Source organism: Schistocerca americana, chromosome 4 (assembly GCF_021461395.2).
Source record: "Schistocerca americana isolate TAMUIC-IGC-003095 chromosome 4, iqSchAmer2.1, whole genome shotgun sequence".
In the NCBI taxonomy this organism is placed as follows: domain Eukaryota; kingdom Metazoa; phylum Arthropoda; class Insecta; order Orthoptera; family Acrididae; genus Schistocerca; species Schistocerca americana.
In genome coordinates, this window is record NC_060122.1 from 384,108,657 (window position 1) to 384,130,620 (window position 21,964).

The following is a 21,964-nucleotide window of genomic DNA, read 5'->3' on the forward strand; positions in this document are numbered from 1 at the left end:
TAATGCGATAATTCCAAGAAAGCTTTTTGTCTACCCTCAGACCCAAGAATTTAAAATGCTTCACTTTACTGAGAGCTCACCTAGGGCCAATAAAATTTCTTTATTACAAGAATTGTATGTTAGAAACTGCATGCATTCATTGCATTTTGTTACACTAAAGCATTAATTTGTTCTCTGAAAACCACATTCTGATACTACCACATACCTTATTAACTAAATTACATTCATTCATTGAATGTCTTCCATGATAACAGTTGTGATTTTATAATATGCATATACCAAGAATAGCAATGGACCCAAAACAGAATCTTGTGGCACCCACCACCCTTCTCCTTCTCCTACTCCTCTTCCTCTTCCTCTTCCTCCTCCTCCTCCTCCCTCCCATTTCACATGACTGCAATCAGATTCAAATCTATTCTGTGTTTGTTGGCACTGGTGGAAACACTTCTCTTTCCAGATATGAAATCATTGGCTTCCCTTTGCATTGTTGCATTTCCTTCTTTCATTAATAAACTGGAGTATTTCACAATTATTCATAGGTATTTGACTTCCTTCTTTTCTACATTTATTGTAGCCTTTCCAAATTTAATTATTTCCTGCTTTGATATGTTACGCCCCACACTTCCTCTACCGAAATTCCACCACCACTTTCGCCAAGTCCATTGGTCACCGAGAGAAACTCCTCTTAATCTGTCTCCCACAACTACATTTTCAACCAATTAGGTATCCAAACCTGACAACATCTTGCATTTTTAACCATGATAAGGTACAGGTAATTTCTTCTTGTGTTTCTTGCTCTTTTACAGGTATTCTTTCTTCTCGTGTGATTTTGGGAAACGATCCCGAAAAAAAACTGACTGAAACTTATTACAGAAGTCTAGGAGAGTCTCAGTGAACCTTTCATTCTACAGTGGCTTGTCTTTTGTGTGTAAATGCTCTTACTGATTGAATCATTCAGTTAAATCTCAAGATCTGCTCCAAAGCTTCAACTGCCCAACAACTCTTGACTGCTTTCCCTACTTCACAAATGCTCTCCTGCATACCTTGGAAACAAGGGCCTATGGTATGAAGTGCAGCAGATGGGAATGTGTCTGCTAATGTATAAGAATGGACAGATAGATGGCAGTAGTTAACCAAAAATCTGTATAAAAGACAATGGAGATGAGGTGTCCCTTAGCATGAAATAAGAAAATGAAAGAAAGAAGTTAAAGTTATAGGTTCCATCAGTTTTAAGGTTTTTAGAGATGTCATATATGCTCAGACTGAACAAAGATGAGAAAGGAATTTGGTGACAGCCCGTTTTGAGGAACAATCCCACCATTCACCTTCACTAAGAGAAATAATGGAAAACCTAAATCAGGACGGTAAGATAAGTCATTTGAGTCCCAGTGTTCCAAAATAGGTGGCTGTGCCAAATCAGTTGGTGAAATGATGAGAAGAAGAACAGATCTGTGCTGAAGAATCAGGCGATATTAGTAATTCATCATAACCCGAAAGATTTGAGCAGAAACACGTAAAAATAACTTCAGAATTACTGAAATCAGTGTGTAGTATAAGAAGTAGAATTTACTTTGAACTAGTGTCAAAATTAATTGAACAGGAGAACTGCCAGCAGATTTCCAGAAAAGAAATCTCAAGGTATTACTAATAAATGAATTAGCAAGAATTATTAGACACTGACTCTAGCTTCTGTATAGAATAATATTTTGGGGGGGGGGGGGGGGGGAGACGAAGAGATACAGAAAGAGAGAGAGGGGGGAGAGAAAGGGGGGAGGAGAGAGGGAGTAAGGAGGAAGGGAGGGAGAGAGGGAGGGAGAGAGGAAGAGGGAGAGGGAGAGGGAGAGAGAAACTAATCAAGAAAAAGATATGTTTCAGAAAAGCACAAATGGTCCGGCACAACAATTTTAATCTTGTAATTAGTAAAAGTGGAAAGAAGTATAAAAGAAAACCAGAATACAGTCATCCCACTTATGGACTCACAGAATGCATTCAACACAGGAAAGCAGAAGAAATGTTTGAAATTTAAAGATGAATTGAATAAAGTATAAGAAATTAAAAGGATCAAAAATCAAAGTTCATATTAAGAAAGGTGTAGCTTATCACAACAGCATACATCAAGAACCAATGAGAGAAACTAAGAACAAAAACAAAAATAAAGTATCAGAACAGGATTAGAAGTGCATTTGCTACACAATAAACGATAAGGTTCACAAATAATTTAGTACTTCTCACCGAAAGTAAGGAAGACTTAGAAGAATTGTGCACTGGAATGGATAGGCTGTTTAGCACACACTTTACACTATACACTAAAATAAAGGCAAAACTGATTAAGAGTAAGAATTCGATGAACACTGCAATTAGGGATAACACAGAAGCATAAATGAAATAATCCTGCTCTAGAGAGCAGATTACGCAAGTTAGTGGAAGCAATGGCGATATCAGAAGCAGATCAGCATTGGTATAAAAACATTTCGTCGCTATAAATATTCATGTATTGGCATATAAATATTAAGTATATATGTATATACTATATATGTAACAAAGATGATCTGAACGGCAAAGATGAGGACAGAATCCAATGGAAAACTCTCGCCAAAGGGATGGTAATGTTACTAAAACCAAATTGCCTAAGTTGTTGGGTGCAGTAAAAATACAGAGGCAAAAACACTAATACAAGATATGAAAAGTTGGAGGACATTCTAAAACCAATCAGGATTTCATGACTCATGGCAGTTAAATTATAAAAGGGAATGAGATTGAAATGGCTAATTTATTGTTAGTCATTCTAGATCATCTTCACACCCATGCACTTTTGTCTCTCTTTAACACCATATGCCTGACTTCACTAGTATACATCTCCTGTTAGCAATGAATATATTCGATATTTCTATAATACAAAAGATTACAAATGTACCAACCTGAAGAGAATGTCTCCACCATATACATACAATCGAAGTGGATCAACAGAAGTGAGTACTGTATATACACCAATATCAAACTTGTAACCATCAATAAGAAGTGGATTGCTTACATACTCTTGTACAAAAGTACCATCATCATTAAGATTCATCTCATCAAGTGAGAGAATTTTAATTCCTCGGTGTTGATTATGCTTCTGCACAAACACAGCAGCAGGCTTGGATGCAGCCTGTAACAGAAAGGTATTACTAGGTTGTCACTAACAACACTTCAATTTTACAAATTCACAACTGCAAAGGTTTCTGAATGACATCCCTATTAAAAAATAGTAATTTAAGAGAAGCTTCTAGATGGAGAGTCTCAGTTTGTAGACAGTAGGTGACAAAATCTAGTAAACACTTAACAGCTTTAGATGCTAAATCAATTAGCCTAGTAAAATTACATCCAACTGTTCATTTGAGAGACAAAATCTATATCTCAGATTATTCATATTCATTATAAGTGGGATTGAGGGAGGGAGGGAGACAGAAGCACCATTTTAGGAACCCCATTTCTGCAATATATTTTGCCTTGGCCTTACTTCAGCACTGAAGCTTACTGAGTCGATCAGTTAAAATATAACCTGAAAAATATTTCCTGGCAAGAGTTTAGTATATCATTGTGAACATAGCTATGCAGAAGGCATTCTAAGGTAATATAGGTTTGAAGTGAATAAAAGCTACACATAATGTGTGATTAACTATTTGTGTGGAGCAATTACATATTCTCATCACTGACTTATTTGGGATAGAAAAATGATTGTAATCTGAGAAAGTGATTAACTTAAAGTATTAAGCGCAAGTTTTTGTAATCCCATCTGGGAGGCTAGAATTTCAGAATTGATATTCAGACTATTTTATTTTGTTGTTAGATGAACCCGCTGCAGGTGTCAATATTAAAGATCCAGATTATTCAGTTAAAAGCTTACAATAAATAGAAAGTTTATCCAATGCCCTCAGTCTCCAGATAAGATGAGTGTTATTATTGTACTGAATATCAGCACCTGAAACTAAAGTACCATTACATATATATTATACTCATATATTTGTTGAAGTGCTTTGCACGCACTACTACAACCACTTCCAGAGCAGGGCTGTTCTACGGGATGCAGAACAAGAAATTGAGCTAGCCAGTCAGTGGGCTTAATTTATTTACTGCAGAAGATAGTCAATCAAGAGAAGAACCTTGTGTAGTGGAGCACTGAAACCTTCTAGGATAAAAGAAATCCCTATTATACTCACATAAAACCATAGATAAGCATAAATGGTGCTATTTCTATAAATCAATACACTACAATGCACACGCGAAAGACATGGCTGTCATGTGTTTTCACCTACAAGAATACCACCTTCATTATGCCTCACCCAAAGTTATCTCTTTGCTGACATGTGATAATATGTCCTAACTTCTTGTTAAATTAAAACATATCTTACACAGACCAGGCATACTGACTTATGGAAAAACAGTGACTGTCTTGTAATTCTCTTCGTTTTATGTTTCAGCCTTAGGTGACACAAGTGGTATCATTACAAGTTCTGACTTATTATCCAGTTATCATTACGATTCATTTAAAAAGAAAGAAAACAGGGAGTAGTAAAATGCAAGGAAACTAAACCACAAATCAAACTAACTTTTATGCATGATTCCATGTTATTGAATCCTCTCCATGGACTACTACCTTAACATTGGTGGGGAGGTCTGCATGTCTCAGTGACCCACTGAGCTAAGGTGGTGCGAGCTATGCTCCTGTAGGGTCACACATGCCAGACAGGTCAGTTGGTGAGATTCCAGGCAAAGTGTAGTCCCACCAGGGGGTTCCTGTATTGGGAATATGTGGGTGCAACCACATGGGCCCTTAGCTAAGTCTGACATTACTTCCACTTACTTGTGTCAGGCTTCTTCTGTTTTCTTTCCTATCAGCCTCCCTTGGCCAACTCTTGGTTTCTTTCAATGCCAACAGTATTAGGTTTCAAGGCCCAAGGGTGTCTTTCACTTTCCTCTCTACTATCCTACCCTCGACCCAATGGTGAAACAAGCGGAAGAAGACTCTTTTATCTCTCAGGTACTCAACGATCTTGGAGGCAGAAGAGGTCATGGCAGACGGACCAACTGTAAAGGCGCCGCTCAGCCATCATTAAGCTCACAGCAGTCCGTTGCAATTCTGGTACCTCTAGTCACATGTTTTATACATATGCGCCGTGATGAACTGTTCCAGAATCATAGTGTGTGGGTTGGGCCTACTCCTTGCAAGCTGTAATCCACTGTAAACAAAATCATGCAAATGGCAGTTTCTCCTGTCATTTTCTTTAAAGCCCAATGGCGATGGTGTAAGGACAGAGGTATCAGGCTTTGAGTGACGCTGGAAGCTACTAGTCTGGACCTGAACATTGGCAGCAGGTGTGCGATGGTCACCTCCCTGAGAACCCGTGTGACTACTCGGGGATCTGGTCCTGCATCTGTGACTGGGTAGGCCTATTTGGGATGACTGCTGCCCACCCTGAATGGGGAAGGCCCTAGAAAATGTGGGCTAAACATCAGAAGTCACACCTGAACCAGGCTGGGAATCCACACCCAGGTGGTCACTCCTTATACTGCAGATGAAAACCAAAGAAGAATGAAATGATAATGACTATAGGAACATGGAATGTCACGACCCTCCTGGACATGAACAGTAAGAGACCAGAGAGAAGAACTGCTCTTATCAGCCATGAACTAGCTAGGCTAGATATAGATATAGCTGCCTTGAATGAAACTAGACTATCAGGTGAAGGACACATCACTGAGGCAAGTTCAGGGTACACCATCAACTGGAAAGGAAAGGATGCAGGAGAGCCACGCATCCATGGGTAGGACTTGCTGTAAAAACAAAAATAGTGAATGCACATCAACTCTCACCCATTTCAATTAATGAAAGGCTCATAACTCTTAGAATACCCCTAGGTTCAGACAGCTTCATCACCTTTGTCTCTGCATATGCTTCTACTTTAGATAATGATGAAGATTCAAAGAATCAGTTCTACCACTAGCTGAACAGTACTCTCTCTAAGATACCTGTTAAAGATAAATTAATCCTACTGGGTGACTTCAGTGCCAGAGTGGGAAGGGACAAATGTTTTTGGAGAGACATCACGAATACACAAGGGGCCGTAAACTGCAATGCAAATTGGCTATTACTTCTTGGTTTATATGCTGAGTACAAGCTCTTCATCATCAATATGCAATTCCGCTTGCCTAACTGCTATAAGACCACATGGATGCACCCATGCTCCAACACTAGCATCTTATAGACTATGTCATCATTTGACCATGTGACAAGAAAGACATTCTCATCACAAAAACAGCTCAAAACATCGATGATTGCTGGACTGATCATATACTTTTAGTTAGCTGTCTGAGGTTACAAAAGTACTGTAAGCTACGATTCCACTTCTCAAACCCACCACACAGAAAACTCAACATCAACAACCTGCAGAACAAATACGTTCACTCACACTTCCAAGACAAGCTGTCAGAACAATTCCACAAATCTCCAGCAATCACAGATTATGTCGAACAACAATGGACCGCATTAAAGATCATCATCAAAGGGGCTGCAGAGAATGTGCCATCATCACTGCAAAGTGGGACGCTTGCTCCAGATCTGTCCTGCACAGAAAAGAAAACACTTTAAGAGCTCAAGCAGAAATGTCAGAGTGAAATACAAGCAATCAAGAACAAATGGTGGCAACAAAAAGCCTCTGAACTCCAAAATTTTGCCGTCTGCTTCACATCTGCTGTGCAGCGAGCTACGTTAATTTAAGTATTAACTGTATTTTTCTTACTTGTCACTTCTTCTTCCGTGTGTTTTTGCTTTTAGGAAGCTTTAATTGTTGAGTGCTAGTAATAGTGTTCCATAGATTTCGTGTTTGTTTTGAATACAGTCAGAGAGAGTCCCTTTAGTCAACCACAGTGCCAGTAGTGCTAGTGTTTGTTTTCAATACAGTCCAGAGACAGGTAGTGCTATTTTCATTGTTTTCTACAAGAAGTGTCTAGCAACCACAGTTTAGTCAACTATCAGCCACCTTTAGTGAATTAGCAATCTAGTTAAAAGTTGATTAGCTCTCTACAGTAAATTGATTTCTTAGGATGGATAGGATGTGTGACTGCTGTGTACAGACGCAGGAGGAGCTGGCCACTGTTCACGAACAGCTGAACATGTTGATGGCCGCGGTCAGCCATCTTCAGGCTGCTGCCTCGCAGTGTAGCGGCAGTGGAGAGTCTGATGCATTCAGGGTACACCCCAGGTGTTACATGCTTCACCCACTGTCCCCGCTGTCGAGACATCTTTGCGGGTACCGGGCTCGGTTGGGCCACCCTCTCCCCAAGGGGAGTGGCGGGTTCAACGGCATTTGCGGCGCACGAGGCGGAGGGTCAATGTGGAAGCTGGCCGTGTGGCATCGCCCGCTCTGCCTGTGAGTGGACATGTGGCCGCTCCTTCAGCAAGGTTCGAGCAGGCACACAGGGAGAGGGGTTTATTAGTTATTGGGATCTCCAACGTTAGGCGGGTGATGGAGCCCCTTTGGGAAATAGCAGAAAGGACGGGGAAGAAGGCCAGTGTTCACTCTGTCTGCTTGCCAGGGGGTCTCATCTGAGATGTGGAGGAGGCCTTGCCGGCAGCGATAGAGAGCACTGGGTGCACCCGACTGCAAATTGTTGCTCATGTCGGCACCAATGACTCCTGCCATCTGGGTTCAAAGGTCATCCTCAGTTTGTACAGGCAGTTGGCGAAATTGGTGAAGGTGGAAAGCCTCACTCGCGGGGTGGAATCTGAGCTAACTATCTGAAGTATCGTTCCCAGAACCGATCACGGTCCTCTGGTTTGGAGTCGAGTAGAAGGCTTAAACCAGAGGCTCAGACGATTCTGCGGAGATCTGGGGTGCAAATTTCTCGACCTCCGCTATCGGATGGAGAAATGTAGGGTCCGCCCGAATAGGTCAGGCGTGCACTACATGCAGGAAGCGGCTACAAGGGTAACAGAGTACGTGTGGAGTGCACATGTGGGTTTTTTAGGTTAGAGAATTCCCTCCCTAGGCCCGACAAGACGCCTCCTGAGATGTGGCAAGGTAGTAGAGTAGGCAAAATGCAACAGGGAACAACAATATTAATGTGCTAATAGTAAACTGCAGGAGCGTCTATAGAAAGGTCCCAGAACTGCTCTCATTAATAAACAGTCACAATGCCCATATAGTACTAGGGACAGAAAGTTGGCTGAAACCAGACGTAAACAGTAATGAAATCCTAAACTCAGATTGGAATGTATACCGCAGAGACAGGCTGGACAGTGGAGGGGGAGGCATGTTTATAGCGATAAGAAGTGCAATAGTATCGAAGGAAATTGACGGAGATCCGAAATGTGAAATAATTTGGGTGAAGGTCATGGTTAAAGCAGGCTCAGACATGGTAATTGGATGTCTCTATAGGCCACACGGCTCAGCAGCTGTTGTGGCTGAGCACCTGAAGGATAATTTGGAAAATATTTCAAGTAGATTTCCCCACGATGTTATAGTTCTGGGTAGCGATTTTAATTTGCCGGATATAGACTGGGAGACTCAAACGTTCATAATGGGTGGCAGGGACAAAGAATCCAGTGAAATTTTTTTAAGTGATTTATCTGAAAACTACCTTGAGCAGTTAAACAGAGAACCGACTTGTGGCGATAACATATTAGACCTTCTGGTGACAAACAAACTTGAACTATTTGAAACAGTTAACGCAGAACAGGGAATCAGTGATCATAAAGCGGTTACTGCATCAATGATTTCAGCCGTAAATAGAAATATTAAAAAAGGTAGGAAGATTTTTCTTTTTAGCTAAAGTGACAAAAAGCAGATTTCAGAGTACCTGACGGCTCAACACAAAAGTTTTGTCTCAAGTACAGATAGTGTTGAGGATCAGTGGACAAAGTTCAAAACCATCGTACAATATGCGTTAGATGAGTATGTGCCAACCAAGATCGTAAGAGATGGAAAAGAGCCACCGTGGTACAACAACCGAGTTAGAAAACTGCTGCGGAAGCATAGGGAACTTCACAGCAAACATAAACATAGCCAAAGCCTTGTAGACAAACAAAAATTACGCGAAGCGAAATGTAGTGTGAGGAGGGCTATGCGAGAGGCGTTCAATGAATTCGAAAGTAAAGTTCTATGTACTGACTTGGCAGAAAATCCTAAGAAATTTTAGTCTTACGTCAAAGCGGTAGGTGGATCAAAACAAAATGTCCAGACACTCTCTGACCAAAATGGTACTGAAACAGAGGATGACAGACTAAAGGCCGAAATACTAAATGTCTTTTTCTAAAGCTGTTTCACAGAGGAAGACTGCACTTCTCTAGATTGTCGCACTGATGACAAAATGGTAGATATCGAAATAGATGACAGAGGGATAGAGAAACAATTAAAGTCGCTCAAAAGAGGAATGGCCGCTGGACCTGATGGGATACCAGTTCGATTTTACACAGAGTACGCGAAGGTACTTGCCCCCATTCTTGCAGCGGTGTACCGTAGGTCTCTAGAAGAGCGTAGTGTTCCAAAGGATTGGAAAAGGGCACAGGTCATCGCCGTTTTCAAGAAAGGATGTCGAACAGATGTGCAGAACTATAGACCTATATCTCTAACGTCGATCAGTTGTAGAATTTTGGAACACGTATTATGTTCGAGTATAATGACTTTTCTGGAGACTAAAAATCTACTCTGTAGGAATCAGCATTGGGTTTCGAAAAAGACGGTCGTGTGAAACCCAGCTCGCGCTATTCATCCACGAGACTCAGAGGGCCATAGACACGGGTTCCCAGGTAGATGCCGTATTTCTTGACTTCCAGAAGGCGTTCGATACGGTTCCCCACAGTCGTTTAATGAACAAAGTAAGAGCATATGGACTATCAGACCGATTGTGTGATTGGGTTGAAGAGTTCCTAGGTAACAGAATGCAGCAAGTCATTCTCAATGGAGAGAAGTCTTCCGAAGTAAAAGTGATTTCACGTGTGCCGCAGGGGAGTGTCGTAGGACCGTTGCTATTCACAATATACATAAATGACCTTGTGGATGACATCAGAAGTTCACTGAGGCTTTTTGCGGATGATGCTGTGGTATATCGAGGGGTTGTAACAGTATTCAGTTAAAAGCTTACAATAAATAGAAAGTTTATCCAGTGCCCTCAGTCTCCCGATAAGATGAGTGTTATTATTGTACTGAATATCAGCACCTGAAACTAAAGTATCATTACATATACATTATAGTCATATATTTGTTCAAGTGCTTGGCATGCACTATTACAACCACTTCCTGAGCAGGGTTGTTCTAAGGTATTCAGATCAAGAAATTGAGCTAGCCAGTCAGTGGGCTGTCCCATAGATACTCCTACCACCACCTACTCCAGTCTGGTCACTAATATCACCTATTCCATCAAAGCCAGGGCTACCTGTGAAACCAGTCAGGTAATCTACGAGCTAAGCTGGACCCACTGTGCTGCATGCTATGTAGGCATGACAATCAACAAGCTGTCTGTCTGCATGAACAGCCATCAACAAACGGTGGCCAAGAAACAAGTGGATCACCCTGTTGCTTAACATGCATCCAAACATGGTACCCTCCATTTCAGTGACTGCTTCATAGCCTGTACCATATGGATCCTTCCCACCAATGCCAGCTTTTCTGAATTGCGCAAGTGGGAACTTTCTCTGCAATGCATCCTACGTTCCTGTAACCCTTCTGTCTTTTTGTTGTGCCTATCTGATACTCAGCATCCCTGCTACTTGTTGAGCAGCAACCTTCCATTTCATAATATTGTTTCATACCATCCTGGAGTTTCCATTGTTTGAACAGAAGAATATTTATTTATGCAAATCTAAAATTTAGAACATTTTACGCCAACAATGGATGACACAGCCAGTGAGCAACACATGTGAACATACACTGGGAAATTAAGCCTAAAAAGCAGTCCAACTAGTTTACTAATTGGTTTAGTCTACTTGATGAAAATATTGTGATTAAGCAGCTGCAACAAATTGTAGTAACAAGTGAACGGAAATGTTTTGGCTGGTAAAGATTCCTCAGAGATTGTCTGTGTGAAAACTGCAGTTGGTGACATAATTACAGCATTGCTATAAGCAAACCAGAGCTGCATGCTGTTTGGTTAGAGATGTGTCAGACTGTTGCTCACAAGTGGTATCCAGATGCCCCATATTGGTTGGGCAACCTTAGCAAGCAGAAAGAGAAAACATGGTGATATACTGCAAGCTAAGGCAGTGGGGACTGTGGATGTCCCTCAGTTGGCTGTTACAGGAAATGTGGTCTTTTTAGACACAGCAGTGAAATATGTGTGCATACTGGTTAGCAGATAACACAAAATAGAGCAGCAGATCAACAGAGAGTAGAATTTAAAGACTCTGACCAGCAGTCATTGCTTCAGCTTGGTTTTAATGTTGCTCTTACTATCTTCTGCAAGCTCAAAGCGCCAGCAGCACTTTAGTATTGGCCTCCATCACTACCTGACTGTTCATATCACTGTTCTTGAGCAATATCATAAACAATTATGTTTCTATTTCTAAATTAAATCTAAATTATCAATACTTTATTAAACCTTTTTCCTAACAAGGGAACCACACAGCATTTTTTTATATTTTTGGCGTGTGACTAAAAAAATTCTCAGATTTGCTGGATGACATGCTCTATAGATAGTGCTCAAGACTATAAATTCTTGGATGATTTCTTCGAGCCCGGTTTGCTACTTTTCTTTTAATTTGTTTAATTCAGTTTGAATATCTGTGTCATTTAAATATAAAATGCATCAAATACATGATAATTAACTCATATTTAATTATCATTTTGTACGAACATTGCATGTGGGTTGAGGGGAAGAGAGGGCCTTATACAGAGAAAGCAGTACTCATTATCTCCTGATAATGGTTACCAAAACCAAGATCTCATGCCACTGGCCCAATGCTTACACCAGTAAAATTACCTGCGAAGTGAGCTACAGCTGTTTGGGGCTTAAGCTTTTGATAAATTCAACAACAGTTAGTAGGGATTAGACTTCTTTTGAAAGGGGCAGCTGTGGCTGTAGTAGCATTTCTACATTCACTGTTGAAGCTGCAGATAGTGTTCTGTCGCACTGTGCATGAAAATCTTCAATTGTATGTCAGACATGCATTTTTCATAAAATATGTTAATTATATACACATTAATTAGTACAGATTTGATTAATTTTAAATTTAAATTTTATGGTATTTGAACTGAACAAAAACAACACAAAAATTATCCAAACAACACTTGAACCAGCAATTCGGCTATGACCTGTCTAGAGTGGTATCGATAGAGCTACATGGCAAATCAAAAATTGTCCTACCTTTAGTGAGTTATAATTTCTCAGACAACATCAAAGTTGATTATCCTGAGAATTTCTGAGAACCATATTAAATGGCATAGGCAGGCTGATATTCAAGTTCTGAACTTCATGTATCATAAACATAAAAATTTACAAAAATCTGATAGCCATGTGCCTGCTTATAAAAATTAAAAATATGCATCTTAAATATGTGTCTATCTATGCTGTACAACACACCTTACAGTGTGTGGTAGGGGGTAATTCATGCACCACTATTTTTCTTTCTTTCCTGTTACATTTGCAAATGGTGAATGAAAAGAACAACTGTCTGTAGGCCTCCCTACAATCCCAGATTCCTTCAGTGGTCCTTTGTGAGATATTTGTGGATGGAATTAATATGACTCTTCTTGGAATGTGCTTTCTAAGAATTTTAATAGTACACCTCTCTTTGATGGACAACTACTTCTCTGCAATACTCTTGTACGTACTAAACAAACCAGCGATAAAACATGCTGTTCTGCTTTGGATATTCTCTGGACCTCCAGTAATCTTACCTGGAATGTTTCAATATGATAAGCAATATTCAAGAACCATGCAATTGAAAATCCATTATACTAACAACAATTGGACTTTAGTGCCCGGAGACAACAGTAGCCATGTCCGTGAGGGATGTGCTTGTGTGATTGTGTGCTCAATTTTCTATGTCTGATGAAGGATTTGATCCATTGATCCACTACCTAAATATACATAGCAATTTTTTCATAGTGCCTGACTGTGACTCAACACCTTCTCTATTGATTGAGCAGCAATCTTCTCCTTCCAATGTTCAAGGACCAGTTGTACAATGGTTTTGTAGGCTACTACCTTTGTACATGAACAAGGACTTTATAAGCTACATCCTTTGTGCTAAAATAATATTTTATTAGGATTTGTTCTATGAAGCTCAGCCTGCTATGAATCTTTTATACAATGTGTTTTATGTGGACATTCCATTTTGAATTGCCACAGATGGTACTGCTAGATACTTTTTGCTTGTGATTCTATCTAATGACTGATCACTAATATTGTAATGAAAAAGTAATGGGTTCTTCTGTCTATTCATGCATTACCTTGATGGTCCCAGGGGCCACATGGTAAAGAAGAAAGTATTAGAAACTAGTTGTCAAAGCCAGGTTCTTGTTCATACATGATGTTTAAAATTGTTTTAAAAGCTGTGAAAAAAAGTTATAACACCAGATGTTATGATTTAGAAGTTATTACAATGACCATATGGATACTCACATACTGAAGAAACTTTTCCTTATCCCTAGGCAATCTGAATGCTGCAGGTATGTATGGCAGATTTGATGTAGAAAGGTCTACTTTATTCGTGATATATCCAGAACCTGGAAAATGGTTCACCTGCAATATACACATATTTATAAGTCATTGCATTGTAGATGACAGTTATCACAATACTTTTAATAGTGGCTAATATATAGTTTGCAGTTAACAGATGAAAGAAAGAAAGAAAAACAATGTTACAACTGCAGTTTATATATCCAAAACAGATTGTTGATCATTACACAAAATTAATTTCACAGCTGATTAATAAAACAGAATTATGCAAATGTCAACCACAGAAGAAGATCCTGTGCAAATGAAATCAATGAAAGGACTAAACAAATATTGAGGTGCATTCATATATCTTCAAAAGGCTTATGAGTATGTAGCTATGCTAAATTTATAGAAAACTCCATAAGACTTTGGAGCAGATAAGAGAACACAAAATCTAAAGTAAAATTCATTGGAGAAACATCAGACTCATTAGAGATTAAACAAGGAGGGAATTTGCCAATATGATGGACTTTCTCTAGTCGTAATTACCCGCATATTTGAACAAGTGAGCAAAGAATGGAGGAAGAAATTGGCAGAAACTATTTCCATTTATTCATTATTTACCCATCATGTTTCATAAATCCCATCAAGAAGGAGAACCTTTAGTTAAGTGGAAAAGGTCAAGGTACACATTAACATAAAACAAGTAAACTATAGAAACTTAATCTGTATATTACATTAACAAAAAAATACCACTAAGTTGCTTGATGCTATTCACACTTATGTCAATTAAATTTAATCAAGTAAATCAGAAAGAAAACAGCTACTTTGAAAGCAGCTGCTGCCACCTCTGTTATACTAAAAAGCTGTGTTTATCTCCTTATAGTAGCTTTAAGTTTGCTTGATTAAACTGCTATTTTTCAAAGAAAATAGTTACCTACATCAATAAGTAGTGAGTGCTGCATACAGTACATCATTACTTGTCGTCCAGCTTTAACCTGAACACTACTACTTGCCATGCAGCTAACAAAAGTTTCAATCCTTGAATCTAAATAATCATATAATTTGTAGAAAGAGTAGGCAATGAAGTATGTTTGTAACTGGTTGGGGTCTCCAATTTCTTGTTTTGTTCAGGATGGCAGCTAGTTAAATAATTTGCACCTGAATACATATCTCCATTTTGAACACTACACAAGGAAGCCAACTCTACTTGAAAATTATTTTTGTGTCATACATTGTAATTGTGTACACTACAGTTCAACTGAAACTGATTTTTATTGTAATGCTGAACCATGAATAAGTATAGGCATTGACCTGGGGAATTCTTGAAAATTTTGTGCAGTAATGGCTGGAAGGTAGAAGTTAAGGGACTGATTGACAAATTGGGTAGTGTGCACTGCTATGTTGTTATTAAGCAAACGTTTCTATGAGACAGGTTTACAACACCACTTATAGGCAAGGAAGCACAGCCTGGTGGACACTATAAGTGGGTGTGGAGTAATCAGTCCCAACACAGGGCACTCATGTGCTATGAAAAATCCATACATTACAGTTACAACAGCGCCTAGTAACCTACATTTGGGGACTGAAACAGGCCAGAAAAAGCTAACATTATAATTATTAAGCAACACTTCATTCATCCCCTCTAGAGGGACTGCATCACAGGTTTAGGAAAAGGAGTACAAACAAAGGAGTCCAAAGGCTCAAGGCAAGCAGTCATGTTGTCATTCTGTTCATATCTGGAAACAGAGGATGACAACTGTTTAAACAGCGGGCCAACCACGACAACCATCTGGTGATGGATTTCAATTGGCAACCAGCCCACTGAATCAACTCCATGGTATTAACACACCACAGTCACGGTGAGGTGGATCCAAAACTTGGTGTTGCATGGGTGTGGACAAATCTCAGGATGACATCATCTGACGGACCTCAAACTGCCATATGCAAAGGTGGAGCCGGGACATGATCTCACAGCCTCCCGGGTCCAGTGCTGTCCTCTATCACAAACTGAGTCACCCTGAGTGAGCAACTAGAGCTGCTGAGGCTCTACTACAATGGCGGCTGGCGGCTGCTGGCTGTTACCCTTTTGTACTCTACATGGTGACAATGAGTAGCACTTGAGGGACTAGCTAGCAGTACTGTAGAGGGCAGATGCAGGACTTCTGGCTCAGCCAACACACACTGACAGCCATGCCGTCCAGATGAGGACAGGAACTGTTACATCTTGAGTACAGAGTAGCTGGATGCTGTAGCAACAGATTCCGGCACCGGCTTTGCAGTTACACATGTACACAAGCCAAGCTGCCATTGTTTGGATCAGCAAAGGCAACATGTGTTCTCCAGTGGAATAAAAGTCAATGCAACATTTGTCTGTGTATCTCTGCACACCCTGGTGTTATTCAGCCTTCTCTCCCAAACCAACCACGTCTCTCAGTCATCCTGCCAAGTATTACACCCCCTGAGGTGGGGTGTCATAATAGTAAGAAACAAAAACCAGGCTAAAGCTGTCCCCCACCGTCTGGCAGCCAGCAGAAACATAATAAAAATTCAGATAAAATTATGCACTCTGAGGGAGTCAGTCAGCCAATTGTGAAGTTCGCCATGTAGCAGCAAAAGTGGGGCACTCTAAAGGAATATGGGTGATGATCAAGGGGACCCCACAACTACCAACTGGGTGGGGCGACATGTCACAGGATGTACTCGTATGTCAGACTGGTTGACCAATGTAGAGGTGGCAACGGATTATGGATTCATGGTGAGATAGTGAAAGAGAAGGCCATCACGAAATCGTAAATTCTTTTACAGGTTGTTATCTTACTGTTTGTGGCCATGGCACTCCACTTACTGTGCCATGCCACTAAGAACCTGTGATATAATGTTGTTTCTGGGGTGTGTTTCCAATTAGTATCCTTGGTGAGTCAATCCACAATTTCCCTCCTGTTGTCATGGAGGTCTTAGATGAGATCTTGAATGTGCATAACCAATGGATGCAACGACTAACAGTGGGTTAGAGTCTGTAGGCTCATGGAGTCACCGCATGTCAGGAGAGGCTTGTGTGACTGAATACCGATACAATGAAGAGCACATGTCATGGCCACCAATCCCATAGCAAACACACTGCAGTCAACAGGCAGGGAGTACTGCTTGCTACTCCTAGTGCAAATAAAGGGAGTGTGTCTGGTCTTCAAAACTTGAAGCATGTGTACAAATGTTATCTGAGTTGAGCTACCAAGAGTAACAACTGAGTGAAAACAGAGGGGTCTATACATCCTTTAGGCCAAGAGAAAAATCCATGGAAATTTGTGGATTGTGCATGTGCCATGGGAGTTCTCACAAGTGTGACAAAGTAAAAGGAATGAGAGGAGTTAAGTAAAAATCAGGTCAATATCAGAATTCCAGACTAAGGCAGTTTTCTGGAGGTCATACGTCCATATTAGGAAAGAGATGTTGATTTGGACGTTCTGGATGGTTAAAGACATGTATGGTACTGTTGAGAAGTAATGGGGGCACCTAACCCATGGGAGGAGAGTTGAAGGGGGGAGGGGGGCAATCCCCACCTCTGTCAAGAGGCTGTCTACAAAGCTTGTCTGGAAAGCGACAGACACAAGTCTGATCTCGCAATGGTGGATCAGATTTATCAGTCACAATGCCAAGAGTACCGCTGATCCATTGGCCAGGCTTCTACAACCTAAAAATTAATAAATGAGAGCTCTGTAGAGTCGTAAAGTTTTTGAATGGTTTTCATCTCAAGAAGTATTACTGAGATTGCATAGGACATTAAGTTTTAACTGGCAAATCTGAGCTGTCACATTGGGATAACGATACAATTCTGGATTTGGATGAATGCTTCTGTGTTGACAAAAATGCATTATACACATCTTGGTAGCGGTAAATTGGGAGCCATGTTCACATGCCCAATATTCTGCTTTCCTTACAGACCACTGTACTTGATGCTTGATGATCCTTACCTAAGAAGAACTGCAGTAGAGGCAGAAGTCATCAGTGTATAAGGTTGGTGAGACTATAGTTTCAGTTGACTGTGCATGTCTCCTTCTTCCTTTTGGACTTATCCCATGTCTCCAAGGGATTGGTATGTTACATCAATGCGCAATTTTTAGTGGTAATGGGTGGCAGGGTGCCCTTCCCGATGCTGCTACTTCTCCTCCCTCCCCCTTAACTGGCATATCCTACTTGTCTGTACCTAGAGTTACCTCACATGCAAGTAAGGAAAGGTTTGCAAATTGTGTAACTTAGACAGGATGCAGGTAGCTGCATAGTATCAACCTAGTCGGATGTGGGGAAACTGTGTAAAAAGCACATCCACGGTGTCCGGCCCACTGGTCCATATCTTTAATCCACTGGGCAGTTTCGGTCAGAGGACACTGCACCTCCCTGTGTCCCAGAAGTGGACACAGGCCCTCTGTCTCAAGAGTCCTTGACAGTCATTGGCTTACCATGCACTTAAATCACTTGCAAATGACATTAGTATGACAGATTTGCTTGTACTTAATGGCTCTCATTTGTGTGTGTGTTTTTTTGTTATTTCAATTGGGGGGATTCAATTAAAAATAGTGAGATGTGGCTCTTGCATTTTATATGAGGATTTCATTACACATTTCATCATGGTCTAGAGCTGTATTTGGGTATCTTTTTAGTGAGGACAAGAGATCCCACTCAGAAAAAAAATATGTTGCAGGTCTGCAAACATTGTGTACTGAAAGACAGTGACATTCTCTGACCATTTGAGGTGGAGACAGAAGGCAAGAAGATAGTTGTCAGACACTGATTCTGATCTGACTTCACTATGCCCTCCTGATATATGCCTGGAATATCAGTCACTTTTTGTTGACCACAAATACACCATAATTTTGTCCATGTTTGTGAGAGAGGTGCGAGTTACAACGGTGGATAAAGATCTATACCAAAATTCCTGAGTGTAAGATGTTAGTGGTTGTATGCCAGAGTGTGTCTTCAATAAGTGCATGGGGAGGTATTTGGATGTTACAGAAGTGCTGAAAATGTGCTAGTCAGGGGTTATCCATTTGAATATCAGTCTGAGGGATAAAATAAACAGGTAAACCACTATCACAGATACCATCACATCTCTTCCACTGAATATAATGTTAACTTAGGGCTACAGACCATAAGAGCAGTGACTGAGTAACATCCATGTGCTGTATTGCACTGAATGGCGGAGCCATTGCTCACTATATAAAGAACGGATTACAGACATTAAAGTCACTGATTTAAAAAAAGAATTGGAGTAGCTGGGAGATAAAATCAATGATCTCATATTATGTGATCTCTCCCTTGTGAGGGTGAGAGACAATGAAAAGGATGAATTATGTATCTATTCATACGCACATTGCCACTGCTTCCATTGTGCTATTCAGTGGTATTTGATCACTAGAGGTGGTCTCAACTGCTGGTGTCATATGGCCACCAGTGTGGTTTAGCTTGATTCTCTTTATTGCAATTGGTCTGCATTGATGTCATCAACTCCAAACAGGGGCTCTCTCTATGGGATTTGCAACAATACTGGTCAGGTCCCAAGTACATCCAAGTTGCTGGGTCCTCCTACAAGCAACTGACAAGTATTAAATGTTCCGTGTAATTGCTAGAATTCCTTATCATTTTCTAGACTTTAGTTCTCAATCAATTTTATCGTCCAAAAGTTAGCTGTGAAATTTGGAAATTGATATTTGTAAAAATATAAGCACATCCAATATTTCTTTTTTGTGAGGATGTCATGTTGGCCTCCCACACCCCCATTCTCTCAGTTACTTGTGGGCACTCACCACAAGAACAGGTGCAGATTTGGAAATGAGTCCAGCACTACCACCAAATAGTTCAACTTGAACACAGAGGAAGTGCTTTAAATGTCAGATAACTATTAGACATAGGTGTAGTACTACGTGGAAAAGAATAGATGCGGTGATAGTGTAACTATTTTAGCTGCAAGTGGAGAGAACCTTGAACCTAAGTTAAGTTGAATGGATGATTTTGTGTGAAAAGAATATAATTTGAAAGTAAATGAGCCTGAAACAAAGATGATGCTTCATGACAAACGTGGTGTAGCAACTGAAAGCAGAACTACAAGTCACACATGTAATATCACTGTCAGTCTCTGAATCTGTCTCAGTATTGCCTGAGGGTAGGATATCAGATAATATATATAATGCAACCCTGCCCAGGATTTCCATATGAAACTCATGTATTGTCTCAACATTCACTGATAAATATGGAATCGCCTCTGACACTATATGCTTTCAGTTAGTGTATTCAATAATTAAGCCAAAGATCCTGAGTTTGATCCCAAGCATCACTAAAATTTTGAATAAAAGTTACAAGCTCTGGTGACAACAGAATTCCTATAAACACATTTTGTTAATTTTTGTGCAGCAAGAATCAGTTGTTATAATACAATAACATCTGCAGCTTCATTAATTACCTACCTCCCTGCATATATATTCTAACAGCTAGGTAAAGGCAAAGAAGAAATCAATATTTACTTTTTGATGTGGCTTCAAATTTCTCAATTCTGGCATTGTTCTAAATGGATAATCATGGGCCCAAAGCAAATCCCATTCAGAAGAGTTAATAGCCACAGTACGGCTGTACCCTAATCGACGAAGTACTGCCTCCACATGCCGAAGATAGCCTGTTTCAAGCTGTAAAGTAAAGAACTCAATAAACAATTAACAAAATACACTGACTGAAAATTTCTATCATATGGACTTACTCTCGGACTTACATCACTGACCGAAATATCCAGTAAAGTATACGATCCTCCTGTGTTTAGCTGGGCTGAGTTATTTAGACAAGGATGTTTCACTTCCAAATGTAAATCAGTCAAATCAGAGACAGAACTTTATTGTACGGTTACATACAAATTTAAATCATTGATGTAACGTACAGGAGACTCATTAAGTGCAAGCAATACTCAGTTAGTTTGAGATAACTTACAATATTTTTAATGCAAATAATCAAACTGAGACATATCAATATCCATAACATATGACTAACTTAAATTAACATTTAATTAACAGCTGCCAGCATTAGCATATCCACATTATTCACTGAAAATAGTACTACTATCATTTAAAAAATATTTGTACACACAGATCACACAGAAAATGGACACAAATAGTTCCTCAACAAACACTGTATGCTTACCCCACAATGTGCTGAAGAGTTTGTATTGAGTAAAAATAAGAAAATCTTATCTCAGTAACAGGAAACAAATTGTAAGCTACAATGGTCAAAAGTCACAGTTTCTGAATGTTACTTAGGCCACTGCTGTTTATAATATTTGTAAATGACATGTCCAGCAATATGACATGCAAATCAGTTCTTTACACAGATGATAAAACTTACATCAGTGTTGGAAACAACATAAATAAACTGAAGGAGCAAAATAAAGATTTCCTCAGATTAGCAAATATGTGGTTTGAAGACAATGAGTTGTCTGTTAACAATGAGAAGACTGTAAATATATCTTTCAGCTCTTATCCGGTTTTGATATTGAACCCACTTCTACCAAACTCCTTGGCATATACCTACATACAAAATTAATTTGGGAGAATCACATGGACTATGAATCTCAAAAGCTTTCAAGAGTTATCCATCCACTGAAACAATTATGCACATCTGTTTCCGAGAAACTTCTGATTAACTCCTATCATTCCTTCTTTCATTGCCTTCTAAGCCATGGCATCTTCAATGGGGTAACTCTCCAAGGCCCAGGAAAATTTTCATTTGGCGGAAGAAAATCATCAGAAGCATCTCTGGCATTATCAAAAATAACACATAATGCAGGCAAGAATGAAGTCTTTCACAATGGCACTGTTATATAAAATATCCTCAGACTTCTTGCCATGTCAATTCAGGGTAAACATCAAGCTTTCAACAATTACCTCCATCATCTTTATCAGGAGCAGCAACTGTCAAAACTGCTGCTGTGCTGGCCTTATATAGCCCATAGATGGCTTCTGATTAGTCAGTAATTAAGTAATGCTGGCACAGATCGTGTCAGTGTCTGCACTGGTGGCGCCACTGCTTCCATCATAGTGTAAACATTGCAAAGAATATCTCTGACTCTTCTTGGCATTGAGAGCTCACTTCAATGCACTGCTAAGATTATATCCTCTGTCACGGTTGAAGATCTTCTTGCACATTCTTACTTCTGCAGCCCCTTTAATTATAGACTCTCGGTATGCAGTAGCCTGGGAAAAAATTTCTGTTACATCAAATAGTATTTTGTGCTCAACAACTGCAGATTTCTCCTGTTCTTGCTTTTTAATATGCCGTTGATGTTCTGCACATC

General features: G+C 39.9%; 1 protein-coding gene across 4 annotated transcripts in view; it reads right to left on the reverse strand.

The window, feature by feature from the left end:
* LOC124612564 (probable tubulin polyglutamylase ttll-15) overlaps positions 1-21,964 on the reverse strand; it is a 70,355-nt gene that overhangs the window by 35,006 nt on the left and 13,385 nt on the right. For all 4 annotated transcript variants that reach the window (XM_047140841.1, XM_047140840.1, XM_047140839.1 and 1 more), the window contains exons 3-5: positions 20,151-20,309; positions 13,600-13,719; positions 2,919-3,148 (exon numbers count right to left, since the gene is read on the reverse strand). In XM_047140841.1, coding sequence (XP_046996797.1) covers positions 2,919-3,148; positions 13,600-13,719; positions 20,151-20,309 — 509 coding nt within the window. The remainder of the gene's footprint in view (positions 1-2,918; positions 3,149-13,599; positions 13,720-20,150; positions 20,310-21,964) is intronic.